At 34.9% G+C, this 12,799-nt stretch overlaps 1 protein-coding gene and 1 long non-coding RNA gene across 3 annotated transcripts in view; one reads left to right on the top strand and one right to left on the bottom strand.

Annotated features, from left to right (window-relative positions):
* LOC105673929 (uncharacterized) overlaps positions 1–12,799 on the top strand; it is a 45,207-nt gene that overhangs the window by 21,408 nt on the left and 11,000 nt on the right. The window lies entirely within an intron of this gene.
* LOC105673926 (uncharacterized) overlaps positions 1–12,799 on the bottom strand; it is a 31,981-nt gene that overhangs the window by 16,202 nt on the left and 2,980 nt on the right. The window contains exon 2 of one of the 2 annotated variants that reach the window (XR_010888723.1): positions 3,098–3,289. Coding sequence is in view for 1 of the 2 variants with exons in the window: in XM_067350354.1 (XP_067206455.1) it covers positions 3,098–3,273 (176 nt within the window). In the remaining variant the exon portion in view is untranslated. Of the gene's footprint in view, positions 1–3,097; positions 3,309–12,799 lie in introns of those variants that run through there. The other variant, XM_067350354.1, reaches the window with a different exon arrangement.

Genomic DNA, 12,799 nt, shown 5'->3' with positions numbered 1-12,799 from the left:
TTAAAGTACAAAATCGGGAAGATGAGAGAGGCTGCTTCCTGCGTCTAATTGCAGTCGAGTGTCTCAATCACTTACGCCGCAATCGCGATGTAATAATAACGAAAGCGCTCTATAATGGTGTCGTGCATTGAGGCGCTTACCATAACTGGTCCGAGTGGACGGCTGTAGCCCATTCTCGCCGCCCGGTGATAAATGTAGATTGCGCCAGCCGGGGAAACTTTTTTTTCTCTTCTTTTAATACACATAAATTGCATTTCAGTGCTCGCGATACTCGTACTTTAGTACATACCGCGTTTAATAATCGCGCTGTCGCGACCGCGGCACGCGGTATCGGCGGTGCTCGAAAATAATCTGCCCCTTCGCCGCTGCATGCGTTGTAACTCGTTCGTCTCGTGCATCGCGTTTACCACTGTTTTGCCAGATATTTGCGGTCGCATCATTTCGCGCATCGAATCCGTTCTCCACGATCCTTTCGAAACATTAACGCGAATCGCTTTCACAGTCGACAGCGCGCGCAATTTCGATCTCTCTAAATCGGCCGTATCGTTGCGTCGCGATGCAATTGCGAACTCGGCGTCTCGTTATGTCGTGTCCCCGGGCACCTGCTTGACATTCCGAATGCCTCTATTCGAAGTAGGCGCGTGACATCGCTAATCGGACGGCATTACAACGTCGGCTATTCTAAACGGTCGGTACGGATCACGCGACTTGCGTGTCTAGGCTGCACTATGTTTACTTTTGATTATTGGACCATTACCCGACTAATCATTAAATCCTGATGCGATTCGTGAAACCACAAAGTAACATATAGCATGTTTTTAAAAATTTTGGTAAGTTAGGTGTTTAGAATTATAATTTATTTATATTTATAATTATATAGAGTTTCTAGAAGATCAAGTAATAATTAAAATTTTAATGATTATTTTAATAATATTGAAAATAGTAGGCTAAAATAAGAATATGAATATTTTTTCAACTTTAAAATAAACTTAATACATATGAGATGTACAAATGCAAAGGTCACACGTTTACATCTATAAATCCATTTGGTGGCAAATATGTCATTAATAATCTTATTGAGAGAACAATATTTATCAAAGAGTCTGCAAAAATCCTTCTAAGTATTTTTTAAGCCACTGTACAAAGAATCGTATCTTTAATGACGTTATTATGACGAGGATTGAGTTCTTAATAACGCAATTACGACGAAGATTGAGTTTTTAATAATGCAACACGTGTCGCTATGTTGTTACGGAACACTCGTCAATGATCTGTGTAGAATTAAGGACGGCGATAATATACTCGGCGTGTAGTTCTAATTGGTTCTCTCCTCGCTGCAGCGAGGCCGTTACCACGCGTTTCGGTCATCACATCTTTGGCAATCTACTTTAAAGCGATTTTATCGTACATCGACCCCTCTTGTATTTCATTAGCGGCGCGCCTCAAAAGGCCTCAATTAGCGATGGTAAGATTCCCGTGCATACGCGAATTTAATCGCGTTTGTGTGCGATTAGCAACCAGTCACTGCCGTTCTGTCCGTACTTTCGGATACGCGAACTACTGCGTTTATAGGTAGGTCGAGTCTCGCAATTGCCGCAAAAACCGCGTTATGATCTTACGCGCGATCTCAGCAGAAGTACATTCACTATTACGTGAACGCGAGAGATGAGGTTGGCTTCTCGGTTTCGGCTATCAAACGTGAGGATTTCCTCTTTTCTCAATTCTTTTATGCAGTAAAAAATTCGCGACCGTAACCGCATTCTCCGGCGAACGCGGTTGTTAAAGAACGGGTTGTTATGGGGGTTCGGTTATGGGGGCACACGAACGAGAACCGCGATCATCTCGTCAGTTCAGCAGTGCGAAGGAACGGCAGTTAATCACGGGTTTCAGCACGCAGGAGGCGCCTGAACGCAAAGATTATAGCTGTCGTTCCGCGCTGTAAATATACGATTCTCTACACGGGGCGATGAATGAGACAGAAGGTGGTTTACTGCAACGTGGTAATGCGCGCCGTTACTCTCGTTACATGACGCGTATTTACGGCTCAATACTGCAAACGCAATTCCGTCCGCTAGCGGGCGCTGCTAAAAGTCCGAGAGGTGAGAAGAATTTTTACGTTTGTCACAAATCGCCGGTCTAGCCGATCTTACGTGGGCATGCGGAACGGTATGCATCGAATACATCCGCGTAGAATGTATGCGTGATTGCACGTAGAACCGGTAAGGTCGCAGTTGGAATCCGCTAGTCCTGCGGGAACAGGATGATAGTGAAAGTCCTGGCTGCGCGGCTAAAGTTCCCGCTTTCTCCAATCCTCTAGAATGCCAGGCTAGGACTTACTTTATTACGTAAGCGCGCACCGCACTTCGGTGCAGTTGGTAAACGCGACTCATAATGAGACGATAATTGTGCATTTCCTAGTTTATTACAATGTAACCTAGGATACATGTCTAGCCGATACGACGATTTTGTTTGCTTTTATTGATATTTTCTTAATCGAGTAGTACGATAAAAAGCAATCCCGCTTAAGTAATGATTAGCGACTATCAATAACCACATATAATAGGTAATTAAATTTCTAATGTGTTGATAGAATGACAAACACTCGTACAGAAAAACTATCTTAAATCAATTGCACTTTTTTTAAACCATAGATTAAATAAAGATCCAATAAGTTTTATCTTTGATAAATTTTTGTCTTTTTTTTTAAATTCAAATTTTGTTCTATACTTACGTTTCATTTTCATTAAAAAAAAAAAAACATTCATTATTAGATTATTCTTATATTTTCTATATTATTTAAGAATTTAAAGGCAAACTTCAAAATTTATTGAATTAATTAATTAAGTAATATTAAGAAGTGGTTAATTTTCTATGAGAGAAGCAAGTGTAGTGTCCTATAGAGTTCACTAGTTGACTATAAGTAGCATAGAAAGCATAGTAGAATGTGCAGATTCGCAGGTGCAGATTTTACTTTACGGAAATTTACTTCAGTTATTTCGGAGAAACACGTCCAACGTCTGCCTTTGCATTTGCTTTCGGTAAATTAAGATCGCTATCTTTGTGCGCGTTCATATTCGGCCTTAATGCGGGTACTTACAACGATCCGCGAAGTAAATTATAGGTATAGTCGTAAACGCTGGTTCTTCCATGACCGTCCAGGATCAAGGCACACTCCTCTCCGTTTACATAAGAGTCGAGAGGTTGATACTGCAACCCGCCGTTGCAGTGCACCGTTACCAACAGCAGCAGTAATCCGATTATCGCGGATCGCATCCGCGTTATCACGAATCTGCAACATTCCGGTACAAACGATTATCTCTCTCACGTCGAAGAATATCGCGGCGCATTCGAGGAAAAGGCCGCTCACCTTGATATTGTCTTAAATCACGATAATCGTGTAGACTTCGCGCTTATTACATTTTATATTTTATATTTGATTGATTAGAAATCTGCTCGTGAAAGATAACAGTACTATTATATTGAAATTGTAAAAGCGTTCTTTACCTAGAAATTTTTTTTATTTTGTATAACGCTGTTATAAAAATTGTTACAATAATACTGAATATGTGTGAGAAGCGAATGCAAAGTTAGCGGACGGGATCACGCTTCATATCACTGATGCAATCGTTAATTGAAGTAGTTAATTACATATTAAGCTTCAACGCTTTCCGCATATCTTCTGCAGAGTTAATGTAACATTCATTCACGATTTCGTGTTACGTTTACGTTACATTTACGTTACGTTTACGTTTTTAATTGAAATTAGTAGAGGAAGACAGGATGATAAAAATATTACGATTATTGTTAGAAAAATTAGAAATGTAACTATATCTATGAAATAGGTATTAGTAAAAATATTTGTGATGTATTATCCTTTGCCTTATTAGCATAATTATATTTTCTAATTACGATATAATTACGGTATAGCGAATATTGGTAACTATTACTAATGCATGCGAATAATTAGGACATTCGCTCCGATATCTGTTGGAACGATGATTAGATACCAGATTAATGTGTCCATTTGTGTTCGTGTTGCCGGCCAGGTTGCCTTGCAAGCCTGGATGGAATTGCAATCTTGGCATAAAAGCAATACGATTGTCAAATGTGTGATATGATCAGATATATTTCTAATGTAGTTCATAATAGATTATGAATTATTGAAAACACTCTTTTATTTTATCGTTTTATTATATAAAATGATAAAAATTTATAAGGAAAAATATACTTATTGTTCAAGGAAAGTACTTTATTATATTTAAAATAATCTTTTGATAAAATTTAAACGCAATTACGCAATCCAACATGAAAAAAATAATTTAAAAAACAATTTTTTATAACAATTACATTCCTTTCGGGGAAAGTTAGTTTTAGTTAGCACATCATAGTAGATCACACAAAATGCAGCGATAGTTCATCAAGATAGATTTCTTGAACTCCCTGGGCGCTTTCTTGCGTGATAATATCTTTTGCACCGTGCGTTCTTATTTAAACATGCTGTATTCAGTACATGCTGAGACATAGTGGAGAAACCGAGTTGTAATAGTCGAAATTATTCCGTAATCGTTATTTATTCTCACCCTGGTACAAAAGAGCGGATTACTTCTATCCGTCCATGAAAAGTCTGTTCTACATTTTATATTCTCATGCTCTGCAATGCGTCTGTATGATGTGTGCAACTGACAATTATCTGATAATGAATATATTTCATGTACATATATTTGTACATGTTCTTACTAATAACCATTGTGCTGGATCGCGCTATTTTGTGTCAGTTTTGCAAAAAAAGTTTTTTTTTTTTTCTAATTTGTTTGATAAATTATTTTTATAACTTATATATTTTTGTATCTTATACATTGCATTTTTGGACATTAATTGCAAATATTGAGTATTTGTATTCACTTTAGATGATTTGAGAAAATTATATTTCGAAAATTTTTAATACACATATTAAAAAAGAAAGAATAAAAATAGGATGCGAGAGAATAAAATTGTTATACATATATAGCATTAAGGTGGGTTTCCATCACCTTGAACTCTTTAGTAAAGTATATTTCAAGATTAATTACTGTGCTGTGTATCTGCGCTCCATTCACCGCCGCTTGTCGTTAAAATTACGTTAATTTGCGGTCCAAATTGGCGCGTTTGAAACGTCTGACAGGTATTCGCGTTCGCCTTGTAGTTTGCTGACGAAGAAAGTGCCTTTCGTTCCACATAATGATTAGATAAGAGCCGATTGACGCTTAAAGCGATCCGGATTCTCTTTTTTTTCTGAACATCTCGAACATTTCGCACGCGGCTCACAAATGCAACGTAACCTGGTAAACCGGTCCTTGTGTATTCGTAATCTTAGATCGTAACAGTTAATCAATCGGCTTCAATAAGAACTTGCATCTTTGGCGTGCACCTGTCACAATTTGTCGACACGGTGTTTTTACTTGAGATATTGATAAAATTTCTGTTTACAATAATGATTTTTTACACACTTGCTATAACAATTTATACGAATTAAGGTATATTTTTGTTTATTTGCCTTCTTGTTGCCTACAGTCACAAAGCATATATCGTGATACTTTAAAATGAATATACGCATTATCTCAACATAATTCTAATTAGATATAGAATTAATAATTTAAATATATAATTTATCGATGATGTTGAAATTTCATATACTTTATGATAACTAAGTTTTTATTTGAAAATAATACATATTTCTATATTGTATTTAATATAAAATGACAATCCATTAATTTTTTATGGCTTTGAGAGTAAATACTTTATGAAATCAAAAGATTGGAAAAATTGCTTTCGTGATCATTGAATGCATCATGGCTCATTGGCCATGTGCTACACTAATTTATTGTTCATTGACTTCTTACGGAAACATCAATCTTACCCGGATGAATTACGTGAATTCGAATTGATAGTTTGTACGTAATCGCGTGAAATCCGATCGGAGAGCGTGCGAAACAGTGGTCAGAAAGCGCACGAAAAGTGAAAATCCGTCAAAAAATCAGCCACGAAACATTGTAAAAAATGTTTCCCTGTTATATAACATTTTTTTGTATATAAAAATATATATATATTGTATTCATTAATCATAATTCTCTGAAGAATGTTTGAAGTACAAACAAATACATGTAAGTGCTTGCATAAATAATCTTCCTTTTAAAAACGGATACGCATTAATTTCTTTTTAATGGCAAACGAGCTACATTATTAAATTTAATTACTTGCATGCGGTTTCTGTTACATGGGCATAAGAAAATTATAGGTATTGTACGCGCGCATACTTATATCGAGTTTAATTTATTTTCAATGTAATAATTATTATATATATAGCAAAATTAAATATATTGAATCGATTGCTAATAAAAGCAATATTTAAAAAATATTATCTATATATTTTTTTAATTAGTCAATTAATTTATTTAAATAAAAATGGAGCATATCATAATAAATTTAATTTATTGTATAATATTTGACATTACTTACTTAAAACGATGAAAATAAATGATATCGCTTACTTCAAGATTTAAGCGATATATTGTGCAACTGGTTAGGTTAACAAATTGATATCATTTGAAATAACGTGTCGAAAGATCGTAATGAGAGCTTTCGCTACATGCCTCACTAATCAACTGCCCATCATCTCCGATTACATGATGCTGCAGCGTCACGGTTAAATACAATAATCGTCATTAAGTAGGTGGACAGTGATCGACCGACTCGAATATCTGTAAGGTCCAGTCCTGTATTTTATTAAACAATTAGAAATCAAATGATTTGCCAGCTTACATCGGTGAAAGGATTCGAAAGCGGGTAAAAGTATGAGATTTGCGAGATCGATTTTGAATTATGAAACATCCATCTGATCTTTATTCAGCGCCCAAAGCTTCTGCTTGATATCACTGTCGTCTTACATAGTAATATATTTCCTCAAAATACATCGTGTAATAAATGACGGAGAAAGAATCTGACCGATCAAAAATAAGCACAAATTACTTTCGCGGTGCATCGCGCAGATTCTCCTTTCACCACGCATCCAATATTCACATTCTTAGTGCCGTCAGCGCGTATGATGATGATAGACACGAAAAAAGTCGCATACACTTTCTGCGAGACTTCGCCTCATTTGCACGCCCCGACCCGGTTCTCATAATTACTCGATCATTTTTTTCGTCTTTCTCGAGAAGCCTCAAACTTTTCTTTCTCACGTTCAAGATGTTTTGAGAGATTAGAAAATCTGATAGAGAATGATGACAGTGATTTATTAGTTATTATATGTGCCGCGAAAACGTTATTTTCAATAAAAGCAAAACGTATCAAAAATCCAACCTTGAAAAGGTCTGAAAATCTAAAAAATATATATTTATCAATTATATATATTTTTTTAAATTTGGTTTCATTTATTAGAATCAAAAAGAATCAAGAACCAACTTCTCTAAACACTGTCACATTACTCTCTCTTTTAGTTTATGATGCATATGATACCAAAGATAAGAGATTAGTTATGCTCAACTTCGACAGTCGTGACATTGTAATGTATATCCTTGAGCCACTTATTTCAGAAGGCAAAAAAGTATAACGTATATTAAGATGAAATTAAAAAATATTTCATAATTTTTATGTAAGGTATTTAATTATACGTTGCACTTTGTATAAAGTAACAGTATCTTACTATGTAGCTTTGCGCGGTAAAAACTTACTACATAGTAAACTGGTTTTTTCCCCTTATTTTAACGCAATATATGACCTAGTTCGCACTTGTAATATTTTTAATATAAATTAATTCTCTAGCAGTTTTTAATGTTTATTTAAGCATATATTGGATTAATCAGAAAGTTTCTTCAGATTTTCACATTTAATTTTTATCGTAAAATTTGAAAGAACTTTCTAATCAATTCAATAAAATTAACATAACCTGATCAACTTAATTAATACAAATACAAATAAGTCTTGATTTATGATAACTTAGCGCGCAATACTTGCCGATCGCATAGAAAATTCCTTATTCCGCGCTTCAGTTACATCACACTCACCGGTCATACATTCTTCCACCACGCGCTCCACGTTGCTGAGAGTTCGCGATGATCTATAATCGATGAGAAATGACGATAGGATTGTCGTCGGGGGGTTGGTATTGTCAATTGGCACGCGAACTTCGGTGCACTTTTTCAACACATGCGATACGAAAATCTCGACGAGCAAAAAATCAAGCAACGAACAATCGGGCAAAACGGTGCCGGCGATATTTCTGTCGGCGAATGTCTTTGCACGCGCTCGGGAAACCGCTAAAGTAACCACCACCGCGCTTGCCGATTTTCTCAACCGTGTTCGTGTAATGACCAGCCGCTTCTACTTGCTAGCTTGCAGCGGTCGGTCACCACTGGTCCTGTTCGCCGGTGGTTGCTTAGAGCGACTCGCACTGATCGACTACCTTAATGTGGTGTCCGCGATCGTATTCTACCTTCGTGCGCCGCGTAGTTTTTTACTGAAGCGCAGAGTGTGCACCGTCCTGGTGGTGGAAAGCTCCCTAAAAGCCTCGTGCTGACTCGTAGAAAGGAAACAAGAAGGGGCAGGGAACGGGGAAGGAGAGTCGAGAGGAAGCGAGAGAGGTGGAGGAAAGTTATCTTTTACTTTACGTTATGTGCTCGCCAGGTGTGAGCGAGAACCGCGAGGAGTTAGCGACGGATGTGAAGAAAAAGGAGGAGGCGAAGGAGGAGGCGTAGCGCTCCCGTCCGTGTCTTACTTTCCTTTCTCTAAACGAGCCGCATGGGCTGCTGCCCTCGATTCGAGACATCGATTGTGTCTCGCCGGTCTCCGAAATACGCGCCGCCGAAAGTGCTCGGCAAATATATCCGACAATGGATACTTTCTTTCTTCACCATCTTATGGTTATTCTCGAGCGTAACAACATCGTGACAGGACCATTCCGGCACACGACATTGATCAAAGATCTCTTTAAAAATCGATTTCTAGGGTACCATGTGCTTTTGAAAGATAAATATTCGTACATAAATTTGTAAAATCATGCAAAATTATTATTCTATTTCTGAGAGTATTCGATAATGCAATTTTATTTGAGCTTAAACGATTACAGTTTGTTTATTGCTATCATCTTCCATTTCGTCTACCCGCAAATTAGCTTACATTATTTTTCAGATATGATTAATTCGCGTAAATATGCATTGCTCTATTTGTTATACTATATTTTCTCTACAATAGTCGCAAAATTGCGAACAAGGAAGATGCGCGGTACGAAGATTAAATCAAACTTTGTATTTGTTACGCAAACTATCCGCAACGTTTGATTTTATTATATAAGTTATAAAAGTCAAATTAGATATAATCCGTTACGTGCTATAATTGATTGCATAATTAATTTGTGTATACATGCCTGCTCGACATTGGCGAAACCTAAGCGGAGCATCGATTTACAAGATATCGTTTACACGATGTTACACATTAATTAGCTTATTGGTTGCTCACTCGTGTTTTATTTTTTTTTTTTTTTCATAAATTTGAACGCGATTGTAATGATCGATAATGTTCGATTGCCAATCCGCGATTATGGTGTGATAACGTAACAAAATTGAGAAATCGCATTGTATGTTTCACCTGGCCATGAAATCAATTTAAAATCCGTGACAGTTACTCGCACCAACTAAAATACCGCAAGAAACCGCAACGGTACACCCCGACGACAAGAATTCACACCATTTGCAGCTGCTTAATTGAACGTTTTACATTTCATTGCTGGTGAACGTTTTACATTTCATTGCTGGCGAAACCAAAAGAAGTACCTAATTTCACAGAATTAACTGACACTATAAATTGCACTTTGGAACACAGATTATGTGTGCAAATAACTGCTTACAAATAAAAATATTTTAATTAAAATGTATCTTATTTTTTAAATTAAAATGTATTTTAATTTTCTCTTTATATTCATTTTTTTTTTAATTATTGCATTATGTTTAGGAGATTAAGTAGAGTTAATTAATGTAATTACAAGCATTTGCTTGTTACATTAATTAATATAAATAATGAACAAAATGATTCACAAATACTGTTTGATTACAACATCTTAAATATTCTTTTCTTTACAAAATATTTATAAAAATATGTGATAATATATGATTTGTTTTTTTATCGGCCTTTCACTTTCTTTCTCAATCTGAAAGTTTTGCGTCGTATATAGAACAGATGCTGGAACGATAAACGGATCTACTTACGAAAGAAAGATGTTTAGAACGTATTGCCTGAGGCGACGTATCTATTTTCATTCTACACTAAAGAGACGTCATGTATGTAGGGCTATAGATAGATCATTCACTAGACAAAAAATGGTATTAACACGGATGATTATAGTTTATAACATTGGTTATGAAATCCGTTTAAAATGATAAATGTATTCAAAAAATAATTACGTGTTTTTGGGTTACGATGAATTATTGTTAAATTCAGGTTTTTGTCATATACTTAATCGATTAAAAATCGATTATTTTTTTGTATTTGACGTGTATATATAATTAAGGAGTGTTTTTAAATAGTATTATTGCACTTTAAAATAGAAAGATACCCGAGAAAAAATTGTCAGATGTAAATATATGTAATTAGTTATGAAAAGATCTGATAACATATAATATTTTATATCATCATATAAAATTACATATGTTATTTATTAGATTTTTTAATAACTAATTATATATATTTATATCTGACCAATATCATTTTTTTTCGGGTATATAAAATTAAAATATAAAAATATTTTAAATTGCATGACAACCAAAAATAATTGAAAATAATGCAGGAATAAATAATCTAATAAAATATGTATAATTATTGAATTATCATAAAATATAAACTACCTTGAAGGAAGTAACGAATGCATGCAAAAATAGAAAATTTGACTATATGAATCATCGTGATTTAATAAATTTAATGTTGTGAACAAATTTGAAATTATATATCTGCAAAATAATTGTAATAACAGTCGTTCAATTTATAAATGATTCGTAAGTTCTAAAATGGTTTCCTATAATAGGTTGTTATTTTCTCATGAATCGTATAAAGTACTATATGTTACGTAGTTTAATAATAACAGCAAATAAAACAAAAATTTATTCTGAAATGGCTACTCTATAATGTAACACAAAACTCATCAATTAAGCTTGCACATAGTACCACATGATCAATTGTGTATAATTGGGGCCTAAATTGATACAGAATTAAATTGCTTAACGGGAGAAGAAAATCACATAGTAACTGTAATTTCCTTTTCCCGATCGTGAAATATCTTGCTTCTGCGACCTCGTCCGCAAATAAATAATTCAACAGAACGTTAATCAGCGTCCTTTCGACGGCACACATACGTGCATATACGAATAACGAGATGCATAATCAAGAAATATAACAGATTCTTGGAAAAAAGTTAACTTTGCGAAATAAAATTAACATGCAATCATCATAATTATTTTTTTTAATTCTTATGTATAACATTTTTTAGTCACAAAATTTGCTTAAAATTATTCAATCTGATTGCAACACCAAAATTTTTCTAGCTCAAAGCCTTTAATTTTGAATTCATTATTTCACTTCTCAATGCTGTAATTAAATCTCACATCAGTAACATCTCGGTAATACAACAATCGTTAAGCAACGTCTTTCCATAATTTATCTTATGAAAAGACGAAGACTCGAAAAAATGATGACAAGAAAATAACTTGTAAAAATTTTAACGAATTCATTTGCATATATTAATTTTTTCACTTGATCAAGTACAATACATCATGCACCTGTCAAAATTACATAACAAGTTTTTGTCACTTTAATAAATATTTACTTTGTGCGTGGTCACGTGCTTGAAAAACCTAATCTACGATTATCACGTTTTTTGTAAAGTTGATAGGCTGTCAATGGAAAAACGAACAAGTACAAAGAGCAAACGCGCTTGTGTGACGAAATTGCAATCGCCACGAACAGATGTATATACCCCTTCAATGGGGTGAGGAGAACAATTAAACGATTGACGCAACTGCGGCATTCTCGCGACTAACAAGTGAGAGCCGCGACGAACCAAAGAGAGAGAGAGAGAAAGAATTTACGCGGTACGTTGATCTCCTCGTGCGCGCGAATAATGTATGGATGTGGAACGAGATATAAAGTTTAACGTGTCGCTTTTAGTTCGGCAAACTCGTTTTTACGTAACGATACTGATCATTTTGTCGATATGCATCAGAGCTCGATGAAAATGTCAGATGAGACCGTTAAGCAGGTTCTAATAGCCAAAAATTAATTAGTTCAAGGATAGGAAAAACAGGTTTTATTGGAATTTGCGCTGTTTTCCACCACAATATCCGCACATTAGGAATATATCATGTGAAACCTCTATCGACTGCAATATATGTTTGAAAAATGGTTTAAATTTTGATTGTTCAAAAGAAACAAAATTAATATATAAAAATAAAAATGAAAATCAAAATACTTGTTTAATTTTAACATGTTTTGCAGACTTAAAACATTTTTTCTAATTTCTAATTTGTCTAATTTCGTGCATATTCCACGACTCGTCATTTTATGCGTTTATGTCATCAATTATATAGTGATTCCAATGTGTCTTTTACAATGGCCGTTTTTTCACACACATCAAGTGAAGTTTATTCTTCACATGATGATAACAAGGTCAACCGCATCATCACCAAGGTAATTCGGACACTTGGCGTGTATATTTTTGATTGAGACATGGCGTGCGTGTGGTCCTTAATTTTAAATGACAGAAACCCGCTATTTATTA

This window comes from Linepithema humile, chromosome 2, assembly GCF_040581485.1.
Source record: "Linepithema humile isolate Giens D197 chromosome 2, Lhum_UNIL_v1.0, whole genome shotgun sequence".
Lineage (NCBI taxonomy): Eukaryota > Metazoa > Arthropoda > Insecta > Hymenoptera > Formicidae > Linepithema > Linepithema humile.
This window is presented reverse-complemented; position numbering and strand designations above follow the sequence as displayed.